At 36.1% G+C, this 19904-nt stretch overlaps 1 protein-coding gene across 3 annotated transcripts in view; it reads left to right on the forward strand.

Annotated features, from left to right (window-relative positions):
• Nucleotides 1–663: 663 nt before the first annotated feature.
• The window catches only part of LOC145664529 (phospholipid-transporting ATPase ABCA3-like), a 705558-nt gene continuing 686317 nt past the window's right edge, over nt 664–19904 (forward strand). For 2 of the 3 annotated variants that reach the window (XM_081731273.1, XM_081731272.1), the window contains exons 1-2: nt 664–904; nt 13774–14095. In XM_081731273.1, coding sequence (XP_081587399.1) covers nt 815–904; nt 13774–14095 — 412 coding nt within the window. In that variant the 5' untranslated portion in view covers nt 664–814. The remainder of the gene's footprint in view (nt 905–13773; nt 14096–19904) is intronic. The other variant, XM_081731271.1, reaches the window with a different exon arrangement.

Genomic DNA, 19904 nt, shown 5'->3' on the forward strand with positions numbered 1-19904 from the left:
TTCTATCAAATCCTTCCACACTGAACCTACTACTTGCAGACAAACTATTGTGTGCGTAGTATACTGGAACAACCTATGACGTCAGGCAAAGGTTGAAGAGAAAAATAAAACTCATTGACAAATGTGACATAAAATTAACACAACATTTTTTTAAACCGAAGTTCGCTAAAAAAAAAAGAGAGAATGCTTGTTATTTTATACCTCTTCACTATTTACTGACAGCAGCTTTAAATGTTAAAATCTTTACTTCAACTGTTTTTTTGAAAAAAACAGTAAGGAAAAGGAACTCTCGATTCAGCCCTTCTGCTCTCATTTTTCTCAGGATACTTTGCGGTCGGCGACGTTACGTGGAGGTAAGCCAAGGATGTTATAAAATACAGGATATGCCCATATCGCAAATTTGTGAAGCCATAATATCACAGCCATACATATTCTATGATTGGTGATTTTCTTACCTGTGAAAGGTTACTTCGGGTAATTTCTCCTCACTACTATTTGTAAATCCATACGTGCAGTATGTAATCATTGTATAATATGAATCTGAAGGAACGACGTAAATAAATAAATGACATACACTACTTGTCTACATATGAAGATCGGAATATTTTGAGCCAACATGTATGGAGGTCATTCAGTTGCCTAATATGATGAAGATACATATGGGTAGATCCTCTATTTTATAACGTCCTTGGGTTTCGAGAGGTATCGTTCAAGAGAACAAGTGAAATGCTGCATACACAATTACGCTAGTTGGTATACTGTTTTAAGATGGGCAAAAGTTCCACAAGACGTCACAGTCAGGGAGCCAATTAGAATGCTAAACGCGAACTGGGGCTTACCTGTTGTTTTATATACCTTGGTACATAGAGTAAATATTATTATCTACCTTGTAATCCTTGCCTTGGTAAGTAATTTTAGGATATCAGTAAAATAGTTGGATGAAATGCGTATGTTATTTATATTTTTGCATATATTTTAGGGTTATGATTTGCCATTTTCTAAGTTTCTGTAGCGCAACTAAGCCTATAGATCTAATACTAAACAAAAAGCAGAAAATGTTATGTATTTAAGGATATATAAATATACACATACAGTAGCTCATATAATTATAAATGTAGTACTTTTAAGGGGAAGATGACATGTAAATTCTTATTCTATTGAAGACCTAATATTTTGCGGTACTGGTGCGGAAGGGGTCCAGCAATTGTTTCTAAAAAAATCGAATTTGTAATTGTTTACAATTTCTGTTCACATTTGGTTAATTTAGGTTAAGTTAGGTTAATTTAGGTGAGTTTGGGTTAGTTTAGGTCAGGTTAGGTTAGTTTATGTTAGATTATCTTAGTGATGGGCCCAGCATAATTTTTCAAAAGATGATAGAATTTCTCTTAATTCTGCTTATATTAGGTTAGTTTAGAATAGTTCAGTTAGCTTAGGTTAGTTTAGGTTACATTTGATTACGTTATGTTAGGTCTAATTACATGTATCATCCACTTCTCCTGTACATTTTGTGTTTTTACGTGCTTCTGGACACCATCTGCCAAACATAATCCAAAGGTAATTTTACTAATAAAACGAATGAGTTCATATGCAAGAGAATTGTGTAGGACATTGATTTTCACTTCCACAACATGTATTTACAATATAGAACACTGGTAATTTAGGGTAATGTTGCTAGAGTCAAATCTTTACAAGTGAAACGCTAAGGTTAAAACGAGTAAGTGTATATCACATACAACTGTCTAACGTACTAATTTTCACCGACAGACGTAGAAAATCTATATTTTATGTTTACAAGCATAGGCTATTAGTATTCAATAATTGGAAATTTAGAGCGAAACGCCCGATCTTTATTGATTATTCATAGTTGAATTTGGTGTATAAGCGAAAAGCGTAATAGCTTTGAAAAATTGTATTCGCAAAACAAAATCAAAAGAGTTTCGGTCTATTTCTGATGCAGAAAATTCTGTTTTTCATTGTTTAAAATAAATATTCGTGCGCCAAATGCTTTTTCCAATGTTAAGCCTATGCGCATTCGTTTTTCGGTGATTATTCCTCAATGGTACGTCCGATCCTTTACGGCACTCATCTCGCGCTCTCGAAATGCCGCGTCAACTTTGTTTAAGAACGGTTCAGATTTCTGAGGAGTATTCGGACAAACGAAATAAATCGACTAAAGCAGAGCTTCGCTTTCGAAAATTTATTTTCGGATCAGTTTGCTTGTGTACTATCAATCTGTACTTAATTATTTGGGCATGCTCCAGGATAATAACAGTACAGAACATCTTAGGAAATCATTTAAATCAAGAAAAGTGTAAAAATAAAAGACATATTTGAGGAATTATTCTGCATCTGCACACAGTGTGCTAACTAAACTTTTACTGTTAGCAGGAAAAGTATCTCCCTTTGACTGCTAAAACTCCATTAAATAGGATCCAGTAATTTTGCTGCTATCATAGACGCCTGGACAAATGCAACCCAATTCACACCTGAGTTTTCACGATCAGACGAGTTAGTAAGCGGAGCAATCCAAATGAAATCGAACACTTTCCAGGTCAAAGGTTGCTGACAAAATTTATTTGTTTTTTTAATTTTTTTAACCTAAGATTGTACCACATTCATTTATTTTTAGCCGCGCAGGTTTGTTTGTAGCAGTCATTTTGCATAGGCGCCTGAGCGTATTTTGAATTTTTTTAGTGCATTCCGTTAAACGCTGTAAATTTTCAAGTTTTAAAGACAATGAGTTCAAACCAGAACCATATGAAAGATAATGGAATGGACAACTTTCTGTGTTCTGTGCACATTGAGACATACTTTAGAACGTTGAGAAAAGAAGCTCTGAACATTGAGATTGGAAACCTAGAAATCGACATTTTGAAATGTACATTTTGAAACGAAATAAATGAAACTCACCTTCAATTCTTTGTCTACATAGAGACCAGATAATAGACAACATTTCAAACAAGCTTCAGATCTGAGAACCATATACTTGATTTTTTTGGAAATTTTTAAACACTGCGAATTTTCGAAAATCGTGTAATTTCACCATCAAATATCTCAGGAAGGACACAAGTGAAAAATCTCAAATTTGCATAAAGTAGACGATAGTTTTGCAGTAACAAGTCAGTAAAATTGCATCCCTGAGGCTTGAGCAGTTTCTGAGTTATAAGTAGTTGCAGTGATGTGAAATTCGCGATTTATGAGCTGAACAGATGTACAGGTTTTATGTTGATATGATATCTCAAGCATACAATTTATCTATGTTTCATCAGAAGAAGTGCAGTCAAACAGCATGAAATTCCAGATTTGCTAGTTGTAAAAGAATTGTCGATACCAGATCATATCACACCTCTGACGCAAACACAAATTAGATGTTATGAATACTCATAATCAGATGAATTTACTGATTGCAGTACTTCAGAACTTCCAGAACATAGCATATTGTCATTTGCACCTGATACCGTAGCCTGTATTTATGACCAGAAATGGTGAATTGGGGGAATTGAAGACATTAGTCAGGAAAATAACTATCTTTTTGATCACTTTTTCCATCTCCATGCTCCAAGAACCTCTTTTAAACTATCTACAAATGACGAAGTGTGGGTGCCAATCAGTAAGGTTTTCCGGAAACTCATACCCACAGAGTTCACAACTCCTACAGGTCATACTTTCAATATCATTGCCAAACTTTGTACACAGATTAGTCAACTATTTACCTCACTGATGTCTTAACAAGTGTCCTATAGGCAGAAAAGAAATAACAGACTTGTTTCGTTTTTGTACGACATATGATTTCATAAATTATGCACACTTTACCCATTTAACATTACTGTCGTGGTATTTTGACTTTTGCTACAAAGTTTATATCCACGCCTCATGGTGCTTCATGATATCAAGTCCCAGTGAAGAAAAACCTTATAACTCAGAAATTACTCGAGTCTCAGTGATTGTATTTTACCGACTTGTTACTGCAAAACTATCGCCTATTTTGTGCAAATTTGAGATTTTTTACTTGTCGTTCCTGAGACATTTGATGGTGAAAATACACGATTTTCGAAAATTCTCAATGTTTAAAAATTACCAAAAGATCAAGTATATGGTTCTCAGATCTGAAACTTGTTTGGGACTTTGTCTATTATCTATTCTGTATGTAGACAAAAATTGAAGGCGAGTTTCATTTATTTCGTTTCAAAGTGTACATTCCAAAATGTCGATTTCTAGATTTCGAATCTCAATGTTCAGAGCTTCTTTCCTCGACGTTCTAAAGTACGTCTCAATGAGCACAGAACATAGAATGTTGTCCATTCCATTATCTTTCATATGGTGTTGTTTTAAACTCATTATCTTTCAAACCTAAAAATTTACAGCGTTTAACGGAATGCACTAAAAAGTTCAAAATACGCTCAGGCGCCTATACAAAATGACCACTACGACAAAACCTGTGCGGCTAAAAAATAAATGAATACCCGTTTTCAACTCCCTAACTGTGGTACAAACTTAGGTAAAAAATATTAATAAGGACTATTTTGTCAGCAACCATCATTGGTCGATTTCATTTGGATTGCCTCAAGCCTGTGAAGCACTAAGACAGGCATTTGCTGTGGAATAGATGAACCAAAACAGATCTCCACTTTAAGATGAACCCCCTGTATATCAATGGCTTTACAATTCATTGTGTGCATAATTTGTTATTTCAACATTCTGTTTGCGAGTAAGCAAAAGAAAACACTGGGTTCCACAGCCTGGGAAGAATATAAAATGGTATGTAAAACATTGATTTCCTAAACTTTCTATCCAACATTTCTTGTTGGGGTCTGGATTGAAAATCGAGGATGGACCGTCACTTGAATAATGTCATTTTATTAAACTAGATCACCTTACAGTTCACTGATTGTTCTTGCAGCAAAAGTAGTAATTTTTATCGTCTAAGGAAACATACCCTTTACATTTTGGAAAGAAATGCAGTAGCATAATCAGTAGAAAGCCTACCTCCTAACTTGTGGGTCCAGGTTTGATTCCAGTTGTGGGCTGACCTTTGTTCCAATGCAGGTCTGATAATCACCCATCGTCTTTCAAATGAAAATCTTTGAAAATCAGGGGCAGAGGTGCAGGAAGATGATGGGTTGACTACATAAATAGCAAAGTCTAAATGACGTTTTGAACTTGCTGAGGTGTGATGATTAAAATCGGTACGGAGCGAAGTGGTTGTGCGAAATAGGTGGAAACGAGGTAGATGTGATGGAATAAAAGTCGGGTCATAAGGGTACCATTAGTCATGTAGACTAGAGTAGTGAATCCAAAAATTCTTGGAAACGATTTGTATGCCTATAATCACTATCTTCTATCAACGTTAGTGTTGCTCTCTAGTAGGTAATATACTGCGAATATGATGAGTGAACCGTGAATTTCAAAGTGTCCAGTTCATAATGACTGGATGTGGTAGGAGTATAAATTCATACTTTTATTTTGTCATTCATTTCTTCGTTCTATGTGCAATACAGAATGAATACATAGTAGCCTTTCAACTTGCTACAATTGAAATTTTAAAAATAATAATAATAAGTGAAACAAGTCTAATTTTTATTCAAGGAAAATAAGAAGGTGCGGAACAGCACACTCAATTTTAACGCTTATATTTCTTACACTAAACTAGCTATCTTGCAGTTATTAACACAACATTACCTTGTGAAATAAGAATCTAAATTACAAGTGAGAATAAAACTCTTATGTCGAGAAACTTCGTGCGAAGAAAACTCATTCTCGAAATTAAACCACCCCTTTCCAATCTTTCATTAGAAATAACTTATGTCATTTGTTAGGATTATTAATGAAATATTTGTTTGTCAAATATCAACGAAATTGCATGAGTCGTATTTGGGAAAATTATCAGAAAAGAACAAACACTTGCTACGAAGAGTAACCCTACAATTGTTTTCAGTGCTGCTATTTTTTTGGTGCTTAACTGTATAAATACAAAATAATGTCTGTCATCTTTTCTTCTTCCTTATACTATCTGCGGAACCAACAATAAAACTTCACCCTGAACTTGAGAACGTTTCGAGACATTTTTCTTATTGAAAAAGTTATTTTGACGTGTTTATAGTTGAAGACAGTGGCGCATCTAGCCCGAGCCGGGGTCCTAGATCCACCAGTTTTTGAGAGACGAAAATAATTTAAGCTATTATTTATATTTTTTGAAAGTTTATAATAGACTAATGATATATCTATCATAATCTGGGCTCTGTCCTCCCCCCGTTTGTACCGTCTAGATCCACCTCTGGTTGAAGAAGGAAATAATGAGTGACTCAACTAATGATTGTCTCTTCATAACGACCTTAATATCTGGATTAATCGTAATGAAACGATTTCAAGTAGCTAATAGTTTTTTTTTTTCAGTATGTAGGTCCATCATTACTAAAATTTCATGAAATTCGAAAATAAGTTTGAAAGTGGCACAAGAAGCATAATTTTTATTATTCAGTGCGTATGTAAAATGTAAACTGGAAGAAAATGAAAAAGAGGTTAAAATAACATGAAAATAGTAGGTAATCTTAACATTACTGTGGTATCACCGCGCAAGGTAGTCGTTTCGTGTTCGTGTAGGGTCTATTCACTATATAGTCAAAAGTATATAAGAAAAGTGTAAAAGTGAAAATATCATAACAGTTCAATAATATCTTTAGTGGATGTGTTTATTATTGTGATGTGAGTAGTATCTTATAAATATTTGTTGTTAGTACTTAGATCTGTGCTCCTAAATTAAAAAAAATAACATAAATAACTGCAAAGTCAAATCAAAAGCAAGCTCCTTTTTCCATTTCTGCATTGGTAGACGTATCATATATAATTTTGAATACATACATATATACACTGATCACCAGTTGAATTAGAGACACCTACCTAATACCGTGTGGCACCACCTTTCGCTTTGATAACAACGGCTCCCTACCGCGGCAAGGACTCCACAAGGTTCCTGAAGTCTTGCTGTGGCATTTCAATCCATATCTACTGCAAAGTCTCCCACAGAGGCCGCAGGTTGTTTGGAAGATGGTCCATAGCCCAAAGGTGTAGTTCCATGGCGTCCCACATGTGTTCGATGGGTTTGAGATTCGGTGACCTTGATGGTCAGAAAAGTGGAAAAGTGTTGCCAGATCAGAGAAGTGCACATCAAATATATCAGTTGCCATCCTAGAGCGGTGGGCTGGCGCATTCCGCTAATGAAAAATAAGGTTACCACCCCGACGTTGCAGCCGAGCTAATGATAGGACATTGACACCCAGAAGATCGAGGTAGCGTTCACCTGTAAGGGACCGTGTCACAGGTGTTAGAAGACCCAACTCAGTCCAAGTAAACATGCCCCAGATGACAATATCACCACCACTGGCTTGCACAATTCCCTGCTGGCACGATGTATCCATTGCCTCTTGCGGTTGGGGATGCACCCGAACCCGTCGACCGGCATGTACTAATGTGAAACTTGACTTATCTGTTCAGGCAACTTTTCTCCACATTTCCACGGTCCAGTGGCGGTGTTCCTTTACCCACGCTGGACGTTGTTTCCTGTGTTCTGCGGTTAGAGGGGTAGTCGCGTGGGCCTATGGCTTCTGTACCCCATAGCGAATATGTAGTTTTGGATTGTGTGGCTGCTAACACGGGGTTATTTTCCTACATTGAACCTCTCTCCGATTTGACACACTGTGGCCTGTCTATCGGTTGTTACGGTGCTGAACTATCCTTGTCGTTGACACGCCCTTGACTGCGGCAGTACGCCTGTGCGGGTTCCGTTTTACCGGAAGCCAGGAACATAGGATACACCCTGATATATCCACAGCCACTTCCGAAATTGAACCATTCTGTCGTCTGGCCCCTACGATTTGACCACCACGGTCAAATGCACTCACAAGTAAACCTTACGTTTGGGTGAATCGAGTTGCTGACTGAGACACATATGAGAAAGTAGTACTAAATGTGGCCAGTATTTCAGTGAAGTTTTAGGTGCGAAGCTCCAGGGGTTTAGGAGATACACCTACCAGAACATCACATGGAAGTACAGAATAGTCTTCATACAGTTGGAGGTAAAAGCTCTGTAGGACCTCTTGTAACGACAAAAGGTGAATAAAAAGTATATGGGTACATATTAGGACTAGGGGGAAATCATATAGTAAGGGTATACCTGACGGCGGCCATCTTGAAATCCGCCATTTTGAATTAAGGTTAAGTTTTTAAAATAGGAATAGGGTCATGTGATACATGATTTAAGGCGCAAATTTAATCAGAAGAACAATGGTGACGTTAATTTTGATTTACGCGCAATTGGTAAAAAGTTACAGGGAAATTAAATATTGTTGCAGCATATGTATTAGTCCTTTACCCCACCTTGTAAATTTTGTGTTAATGATAATAATTAAATAAAAAGCAGGTGGATAAATATTAGGTCTATGGTAAGAATTGCCTTGATGGCGGCCATCTTAAAATCCTCCATTTTGAATCAGACAAAAGTTTTAAACAAAATGCATAAGAGTGACACCTTACTAATGGCAATTTTTATCATAATTCCAACGGTATAACCATTTTTGCTTTATCATTAACCAGCACAAAATTAAATGGATCGCTCCTTACGATTACTGCTTTGACGGAAATGTTAACGACAAATGTGTCAAGTGTAACTCGATTGCCTTTGTCAGGTGTGCTCACTGTGAGCAGAGCATTTGTACAAGTCATGCACTCTTTTCTGAACTACATATTGATTGTACTAATTGAGGATTTTTCTGGAAGAAAGACCCAAGTTCAATTATGATTCAATTCCACTTTGGTCATTTTTCTTTAAATTAGCAACTTGTTTATGCGATAACAAATGCTGGTTAATGGTAAAGCAACAATTGTTATATCGTTGGATTTATGGTAAAATTTGCTATTAATAAGGTATCAATGTTATGCGTTTTATTTAAAACTTTTGTCTGATTCAAAATGGAGGATTTTAAGATGGCCGCCATCAAGGCAACTCTTACCATAGACCTAATATTTATCCACCTGCTTTTTATTTAATTATCATCATTAACACAAAATTTACAAAGTGGGGTAAAGGACTAATACATATGCTGCAACAATATTTAATTTCCCTGTAACTTTTTACCAATTGCGCGTAAATCAAAATTAACGTCACCATTGTTCTTCTGATTAAATTTGCGCCTTAAATCATGTATCACATGACCCTATTCCTATTTTAAAAACTTAACCTTAATTCAAAATGGCGGATTTCAAGATGGCCGCCGTCAGGTATACCCTTACTATATGACTTCCCCCTAGTCCTAATATGTACCCATATATTTTTAATTCACCTTTTGTCGTTACACGAGGTCCTACAGAGGTTTTACCTCCAACTGTATGAAGACTATTCTGTACTTCCATGTGATATTCTGGTAGCTATATCTCCTAAACCCCTGGAGCTTCGCACCTATAACTTCACTGAAATACTGACCACCATTAGTACTACTTTCTCATATGTGTCTCAGTCAGCAACTCGATTCACCCAAACGTAAGGTTTACTTGTCAGATTTTTCGTCATGGCTATCACACATTGCACTGAAATGGATACCGAGAGAGGAACAACAAGTCAACAGTACATGCTCTATACATTTCATTCACTTGCACTGGTGAAGCCTCTGTGCCTGCTTTAAAAATAGACAAGTCTCGAGACTAACCTCACAGAGATAGGAAACGCTTTCGGCTTTTTTTTTTCTGTATGGAGACTTAACACTATTTCGACGAATCACTTTCGTACTCTATCGTGTGGAATCTGTTAAATTTTCACAGCGCTAATAGTGAAAATTGTAACGATTCATTCATTGCACTTGAGTTCGAATCTGTTTTACGTAAGTCATCCAATATATACTGCAGCAGGTATTGATCACATATCTTATGCTATGTTCCGCTATGTCTTGCGTTAGTCACCTCATGTTATTACAAGTGTTCAATCGTATTTGGACAGAGGAGACTTTCTTCATGTAGATCGCGTAAGAGTCTGGTACATCCAATGCTAAAACCATAGAAAACCGCGACGACTGCCACGAGCTGCAGACGATTGCTCTCTCTATTTGCTCCTGTAAGGTCTTTGAACACATGATGTACAAGCAACTGATCTGGTATTCGGTTTCAAACTTTCTGGAGGAAATCTCGTTCATTCCGATCCACTAGTGACAACCTTGTTTAGCTCAAAGGCCAAATTCAAAAGTAATTCTTTCACTGTCAGCACTTTGTTTAGATTTCGAAAAGGCTTATGGCAAAACTTGGCGTTGTGGAATTTTAAAACATCTGAATATCTGGTATCTTCATGGTCATACGGTTCAATTTTTAACTGTTTTTCTTGACAGGGTTATTTCAGGGTGTTAGTTGTTTCTTATTTCTCAGGACGATTTGTGCATGATTTCCCCCAAGCTAGTGTTCTTAATATCACATTGTTTCTGTCGTCATGAAAAATGTTCTCGGATCCAAGACCATAGTCTACTGTATCTTGACGATCTAGGTATTTATTCCTGCGCTTAATATCTTCGCAGCATTACTTGATAGCTTTAAGTTACATTAAATCGTTTTGTTCGCTGGTCGAATGATACAGACTTTCGGAGCTCAGTGTGTACACTTCTCCTGCCAAAAAATTGCCTTGTTGGTGCAGACTTATATATTGGTGACACTCTTCTCTCATTTGTTGACAAAAGTCTGATTTTTCTGTTTGACTTCTGATTGTCGCTAAATGTAGGCACTACAGTTTAATCTTAGACATTCTACTCTCTCAGTTGTGGATTTGGTTTGTGTATTCTCCCATTAGACCTGAGATGCTGATTATATTGTTCTATTTTGGTTATATCAAAAAATAATTCGGTCTAAGATAGGCTCTGGTGCTTTTCATACTAGTACCGTTGTTATCTTTTATGCAGAAGCAAACGAACTACCGCTAGCCTTTTGTCGTAAGAGACTTCTCCTAAACTATACAGCCCTTTTGGCTGTATTTCTGGACAGCTCTGAATTTTGCATTGTGTCGTGACTAAATTTAGGATCGGTATATGGTACGTCTTCGGGCAGCACGCCATATTACGTTCCTTATTACGAGCATCTCACCGAGGACTAATTTGCGTGGCTGTCTCTTAGGTTGTTATCGTACACCAAACACAATACTATTAACCAAGAATAAAATTAAAAGTTTATAGCATTGCTAGATCAGTGCCCACATTTTAATGTGTTTTCTACGGACGGTTCAGAAAGAAGAAAATTTTGTGGCTGTACCTTCGTCACAAATGGGGGCAGTTTGAAATTTATTCTGCACTACCTGTGCTTACTGCTTAATTAACATAATTATTATTGCCTTTCATTATGCGCTTCTAGTTTTACTGTGCCAAGTACACAGTCTGGTCAAAAGTTCTATCTCAAAGATTACAGACGATAAAATTGAAATAAATTATGAAAACAAAACAAATGTTAATACAATATATTTAAAGGTAGCTAGCAAATCTAAGGGTGCAGCAGTTATGCAAAATGCCATTCCTGTGCCTCGAGACAGGCTCTAAACGAGGAGTTCAACCATCATTGTCAACACGCGGCACATTCATGTCTATGTAGCCACTGCTTTCACTATGGCAGACTTCAAGTAGTCCAAAGTCATGAGAAGTTGAGCACACTCTTTCTTCTTTAAATAGGATTAGACCTTGTAGTCAAGAGGATAGAAGTCTAGACTAGAAGATAATGGTGCCAACTATCACCTTTTTTGGAATGTCCTTCTAATACACTTTGGACCCCGTTTTCACACTTTTTTTCGGCAAAAATGGATGTCAGTGGAACACAGGGATGACATACCATGCCAAACCATCACTGATGCAAAGCGATGGCCTCACTGGATTCTGGGAACTTGTTCACATGTTGCAGCAGTTGTTACAGTATGCATCCTATCATTCTGTATGTTTATGTGTTCTTCAACTGTGAACATTTTCTATCTGTGAACAAAATTTGTCGATGCTTGTTAATTGCGTACTGCTGCCCTAGCAACTTTCATCTATCACGTCGCATTTTCATCGAGCGGTGATTTAACAGCTGGCCTGTCCTGCGATGGGCATGCAGTCCTAGGTCTTCATTATTCACCCTTTTCATTGATGATCGCGACATGTTCATTTGCAAGGCCATAAGATTCTACTTATTTACCGAATTTCGAACGATTCTTGCCTTCACTGCCTTAATGACATCTGGTGTCATAACGAAGCGAGGTCTACCAGTGAGGCTTATCCCGACAGAGGACGTTTCATTATATCGCTCTACATTGCACTAAGCGAATTTCTGTGGAATGTTCAGTTTAGGCAGTGACTTAAAGTTGGTTGCCGTAGGGTGTCTGCACTTGCATGGGACCGAAACTGCAACAAGATCTTTATTTCCACATTCCATCTTCACTCTGCAAGAAACAAAGGACTATAATGATATTGTATGTTCAATTAATATGAGAATTTCACATCAATGCTAGATTAGTTTCTTACATAATTTCTAACTACCAAGATTTTTCGTACATGCTTGTATAAAACTTTTGACCATACTGTAGTTGTCTGCACTGATTCGCAAAGCGTCATTATATATCTGCAGAATGTCTTCATTAAAGACGCTCGAGTTCAATTTATTATTGTGTATACAATTGGTTACAGCAATAGAAATTTGTTGGACTCAGTTGCGTGACAGGACACTTCGGTATCTGAGGAAATTAGCATACCAAGAAAGCAGACAAGGATCCCGTATTGACAGAATTTCATTGGAGCATTCTTTTCCGTGCACTGATCTTAGTACATATTTCTCTAACGGATGCGTTTTGACTGATAAGAAGATTAAACCAGATCAACGAAAATAAGCTGCATTCAATGAAATGTATTATGGACAGTTGGCAAACATCTTTGCGTTTAGTTGTCGAGATAAAGTGGTCCTAGAACGCATTCCTAACTAACACTCTCCTCAGTGCGTATTGGAGAGACTGAATCTTTCCACTGAGTATTTGGTCCACAATACTTAAGCCTCAGAAAGGCATAATATTCTTAATCAGATTTTGTGGAGATAATACGGTCTGTAGTTACTATATAGTCCCCCTTTTATTCATGAGATTGCGATAGGTAATGTGTTCTGGAGATTTTCTTTTAGGCCTACTATTACTGCTAATTTTAATTATTTTTTGTCACATGTGCTATACTGTATTTTGTTATTTTCTTTCTGCAACCTTTTCACGCTCCTTGTTTGAATATTTAAATTTTGTCCTTAATCTTATATTTTCCCAAATTTATACTTAAATTTAAAATTTTAGAAGTTCATTTGGAATTTTAGTGTACAGAATTGCATTGGGTCGGTCACTTATTGGTCCTGAAATTGGTCAAGATTGTATATCGTTGATGTTTACCTTGTTGACAATGACAAATAGTCTTGCTCCTGGTGTCCCTATTAAACTGATACCAAAATAAATCATTCGTGTTTTGTGGTAATAATTTGAAACAAGAGTAAGCTTCCTCTATTAAACATTTTCATTTCCGGGAATATTTCATTTCACTCATTGAAACTTCTCCACATAGATGGATTATTTTTTTCATTAATCAATGTATGCAACTGAGGAAGTTCTAGAACGAGATAATCAGAAGCAAATGCAATGAAAAATTGAAGATGTAGCAGTTGTTTGTTATTTGGAGTTCAAATTCCTTACTTTAATTGTAGAAACTCTTTTAGAAAGCAGTAGAAATTATTACAAATTAAAATTGGTTTAAATTTCAGAGCCGTTTGAATGACACCGTTTCAGGCACAATGAAACAAACATGGAAATTTATGAAGCTTATGATGTGGAAGAACATAATGTATCGACGCCGTCACTTCTGGGAGACAATGATGGAATTATTTCTCCCTTCTCTCATATTTTTATTGGCTGTTGCGTTCACAAATTTGGATGAGTACCCAGTGTCGAAAGTTGACGTACGGCCTTCGGTGTCTAGCAACTTCTATCACTTCCATGACATTGATTTAATGTACAGTCCGAGGAACGAATTCACCAAGTACTTTGTGGAATTCTATCTTAAACCGAAATTGGAGAATGTTAGTTGTAAGTATTTGTAGTGATGTATATTTAGTACATCTTGAGTATACAGAGTATATAACAGGCGCTTAAAAATGGTGACCACGGATTTAGCTAGGTTATGGTGAACTATAAGGGACAACAACAAGAAAATATGAATAATAAACATACGACTTAAAATACATCCTTCCAAAGTTATAACCTTAAAAGAAAACACACGAAAAACAAATCTCAATGAATGATCATGAACTACATGATCATTCACAACCGATTCAAGGCATTACTTATGATTTGTGAATTCATTTTTCTGCTAATTTAGTGGTAATGCCACAGTAGGCAAATGAGAAATACGGCTTTAATTCTCTGCCAGCTGAGTGATAGTTCTATTTTGTTTCACATATTTGTGTATCTTCTAACGATCAACTAGATTCTCACTTATTAACTAACTAGCATCCGATTCGCTGGGTTGAAATAAATAATTTAAATGCACACTGATATTGCTCATTTTGGATCATTTTAATGTATGTCATCCCTCCTCATCCCCCAAGTGTCAGGGCTGAAAATGGACTTAAACAACATTAGAAGTGTCACTGTTCATTTCGGTGACCGCAAAAACTATAGATTCAACTGTCATTTTTGACCATTTATATAGATACATATATATATTTCCCCCACCCCCATGTTGCGTGCCATGGCATCGGAACTGTCACCGTTCATCTCAGCGTCCTCAAACAATGTGGATTCAGCACTAATATAGGTTACTTTCGATTATTTTTAAGTATCTCTTCCGCCCCCTCCCCCAAGTTGGGGGTTTGGTTTGGATTTAAACGGGATCGAAAGTACCACTGTTCATCTAAGGGATGCAGAAAACTATAAATTCGACACTGATAGTGGCCATTTTCGATCATTTTTATTTCGATCAAGTGGCGGGACTGATTTTAGATTCAAACCCGATCGGAAATGTCACTGTTCATCTGAATGATCCCAAAAACTATGGATTAGACCTTAATATTGGTTATTTTTGATCATTATTATATATAGCTCCCCCTCCTCCTTGCTGGGACACACGGCATCAGAATTGTCACTGTTAATCTCAACTACTCCGAAAACTATGGATTCGACACTAATATTAGCCATTTTCGATCATTTTTAAACGTTTATCCCCCTCTCTTACGTTGCACCCTCCCCCTCCCCAACTATCAGAGCTGAACTCGGATTCAAAACAGCATCAGAAGTGTCACTGTTTCTCTCATCGACCCCGAAAACTATGGATTAAACACTAATATCGGTCATTTTTGATCACTTTGAAATTTCTCTCCCCCTCCCCTATGTTGCATCGTCAAACTGAATAGCCTAAAGCAATCCTTGCCCCTAAACTCATGTATGTTGAAAATTTGATTGAGATCGGTCGGTTGGTTCAAGAGTGATGAAGTGACAAAGGCAGTCATTTCTATTTTATTTTTTTTTACATATATCTCCCCTCCTCCTCCGCTACGTTGGCTCGTCAAAGTGAAACGATACAAAACTCCCAAGGCCCGAACCTCATATATGTTGAAAATTTGATCAAGATTAGTTGGGTGGTTCAAAAGTTATTAGGTTTTATTAGTTTTTATTTATACGTACCCCTCCCCTCCCCCCTTAGGATCTACCGTTAAAGTGAAATTGCAAATATTTTTCCAGATCCGAACCTCATGTATCTTGAAAATTGGATTGAGATCGTTCGGTAGAGTAATTAAGTTACAAAAAATGTCACTTTCAATCTGATATAAATTGATTTTTATATATATTCTCCTTCCCGCTCCCCTAGGTTGCACCGTAAAAGAGAAATGACGAAAACATCCCAGGCCCGAACCCTATCTATGTTGAAAGTTTGATGAAGATCGGTCTGGTGGTTCAAGAGTTATTAAGTTTAATTTCTTTTTATAGATTTCTCCCCTCCCTAAATTCTACCGTTAAAGTGATATGACAAAACCCACCTCAATTCCGAACTTCATCTCTGTTGATTTTTATAAAGATCGGTCGGGTGGCTTAAGTGATCAAGTCACAAAGACAATCACTTTTATTTTTACTTTTTTTTTACATATATATTCCCACTCCCCCTCCGCTTCGTTGCAGTGTAAAAGTGAAATGAAGAAAACATCCCACGTCTGAACTTTATCTATGTTGAAAGTTTGATCAAGGTCGGTAGGGTGGTTCAGGAGTTATTAAGTTTTATTTATTTTTATATATCTGTCCCCTCTCCACCTCTCCCCTAAGTTCTACAGTGAAAGTGAGATAATAAAAAACACCTCAAGTCTGAACTTCATCTATGTTGAAAATTTGGTTAAGATCGGTCGGGTGGTTTAAGCGTGATGAAGTTACAAAAACAGTCACTTTTATTTTTACTTTTTCTTTTATATATATCTCCCCCTCCCCTCCCCTTCGGTGTACTGTAAAAGTGAAATGAAGAAAGCATCCCAGGCTCAAACCTTATCTATGTTGAAAATTAGATCGATATCGGTAGGATGGTTCAAGAGTTATTAAGTTTTATTTATTTTCATATATTTCCCCCTATCCTCTGCCCCTCCCCTAAAATATACTGTCAAAATGAAATGATAAAAGCTTCCCAGGTTGGAACTTCATATATGTTGAAAATTTGATCAAGATCGATAGGGTGGTTCAAGAGTTATTAAGTTTTATTTTTTCTATGCCCCCTCCTTCCGTCCCCTAAATTGTACCGTCAAAGTAAATAGCTAAAAACACTCACAGCCCAGAACCGCATCTACGTTGAAAATTTGATCAAGATCTATCGGGCTGTTCAAGAGATTAAGAGTCACAAACATAGTCACTTTCAATTTTATAATATAGACTAGCAGCGTTCACCCCGCTTCGCTGCGGTCACCCCGGAACGCAATAAACTTTGTTACTTAGATAATTTTTACTTTTTCGCTTTCAAGTGATATGATAAAAACCATAGAAGATTGCAGTAAATCTTAACATTATATCGCCTGTCATTTATGTTAACCCGCCCCGCTTCGCTGCGGTCATCCCGGAAGTTTTCGCTTTCAAGTGATATGATAAAAACCATAGTAGATTGCAGTAAATGTTAACATTATATCGCCTGTCATTTATGTTAACCCGCCGAGTGACACGGTCATGCGGGTTGCATATAAATACGTTTATTTTTACCTATGATGAACTAACAAAGGATTTGTACGTTATGGACACTTGAATGGTCAATTATCTCAAGACACTGGTAATTAAAAATTAAAGTGATATGATAAAAACCATCTAGGGTCCAAATCCTAATAACCCCCCAAAAATAAAAGAAATTGGTTCAGCCGTATTAGCGTGATGAGGGAACAAAGGATTTTGTACGTTCTCTTTTATATATAAGATTACAATCATAAATACTCCTAAGAACATTCAGCTCGATTTGGACCTCTACAAGCCGTAGATTTCCTTTGACAATCATTTTATGAGAAGCATGTTTGAGTCAGCCTAAAATAAATGTATTTTCTAATATTGTGCGTCAGTTACATGTAGCTTTACGTATTACACTGGCATTTGAATGTAGAATAATTCACTTTTAGAGGTACAGTATAAGTTTAGACAGTTGCCCGTTTAGCGAGTCTTGTATTTAAGAAATAAAATTGGATACGACGAAAGTTGCGCAAACATTAGCATGTCTACATCAGCAAGATCGTTTGATTATTGTTTCATTTAGTTCATTTTTTTTATTTAACATGGAAGAAAGAATTTGGTCTAATGGCAGTAGAGAGATGAGAAGCACTTACTAGAAAGCACTGGAGGAAGTTTCAAGATTTTGACGGGCGAACATAGCATGTTTAGTTACATTACTGTTTAAGGAAGGCTATTTTAAAAACAAAAATCTTGGTCATTATATAGTGCCATCCATATTCTTTATCTGCACATTTGATGCACATGATAAAATAAAGTGGATCATTATTTTGTATGAAATGAATTTCGGAAGCTTTGCTTTTAAATACAGTATTGTCACATGTAGAATGCACTGTACAGTACTCATAAAGTCTAGTTCGTTGAAGATTAATAGATGGCAGATCTAAGGATATGTGAATTGTCCACAAAATCAATACATATTAAATTTGCTTATTTGACTTATTACTGTGTTAAAATCTAATTATATTATGATTAATGTTACAATGAAAGTAGCTTTTAGGCTTAAGACGTTCTTAACATTTATTCTAAGTTGTTTATAGTCAGCCTAGGTGGTGACTCGTATCGCTTGTATTACTATTGATTACTACTTAATTTGATTCCATTAATTTATGACGTATCAAACGCACGAAAAATTGTCATTTGTATTTAAGCACAACAAGGAAATAGTTTTCTCGTTTTAAAGCGAATTAGTTATATCGGCATGATGGAAGACGCACAGGAAGACCATCCGATTTTGATGAGGAACGTTTAAACGGTTTGATCGGCAAAACTACACGCCAGACAACCAGAGAATTGACTAGTGTGTGGAATGTAACCAAGTAACCATTGTGCGACATTTTCATTTCATGGGAAATATCCAGCAGATGGGTTCATGGATACCGCTAGTGATGTGAGGCGGAAAATTTTCCACTATATTTAACTGCACATAGAGCTACAAAATTGAATTTCAGTAGAGGAAAGTTAGTCAGCAACAAATTATAATTTTCCAATTATCTTTCGGGAAACGGGAAATTTTGTATTTCAAGTTGGGAAATAAACTTTTACCACAGTTTTTCTCTTACTCTATAGAAGAAATTTTTCACCTCACATCAACGATGAAGGAATAAGTGGACTATTCTTTTACGAATCGGAAAATTTTCCGTTTCAAAATTTTCCGGAAAATTTTAATCACTGCAACAGGACAGACAACTTTTCGATTAATGAAAAATTGTTCCACTAGTTCCTACATCGTACTGAAAATTGTCTAAGCCATGAAAATTTTCAGATTCTTTAAACGATCTTTCACTTTTTAACATTTCTATATATGAACTCAATCAATTTTATGAATACTGACGAATTGTTACTTAATCACTGATATTTGTTAAGAACGGAAAATTTTCCGGAAAAATATAGAAGAAAAATTTCCACCTCACATCTCAACTAGGAATAAGTGCAGTATGTTTTTATGAATCGGAAAATTTTCATTATACAGGACAGACAATTTTTCGATTCATGAAAAATTGTTCCACTAGTTCCTACATCGTACTGAAAATTGTCTAAGCCATGAACATTTTCAGATCCTTTAAACGATCTTTCACTCTTTAACGTTTCTATATATGAATTCAATCAATTTTACGAATACTGACGTATTGTTACTTGATCACTGATATTTGTTAAGAACGGAAAATTTTCCGGAAAAATATAGAAGAAAAATTTCCACCTCACATCTTAACTAGACAACGATGTATGAATAAGTGGAGTATGTTTTATGAATCGGAAAATTTTCCGGGAAAATTTTCCAGAAAATTTTCCGTTTCAAAATTTTCCGGAAAATTTTCATCACTGGATACCGCACATGCTTAGTGAAAGAAAAGAAAATGATCGTTTGACAATTTGTGCTTCTTTGTTGTCTAGTCATTGAGTTTCCATTGCACAACATCAATCGTTCCTGTTACACATTGTTACTGGTGATGAAAAATGGCATCTATATGTTAAATTTGTAAATGAATTTTATTGAATTTAACTGAATTTTAACTGAATTTTATAAATAAAACACTAAACAAATGAACTTAACAAACCTATATTTAAAACGCTTCGGAATTATGCATCAACCTAATATTTCTGATATACAGGTGTGGGACAAAAAATCTAAAACTTTTGCAAAAGTGTGAAAATC

The sequence above is a fragment of the Thermobia domestica genome, chromosome 11 (genome assembly GCF_964235325.1).
Source record: "Thermobia domestica chromosome 11, izTheDome1.hap1.1, whole genome shotgun sequence".
Classification (NCBI taxonomy): Eukaryota; Metazoa; Arthropoda; class Insecta; order Zygentoma; family Lepismatidae; genus Thermobia; species Thermobia domestica.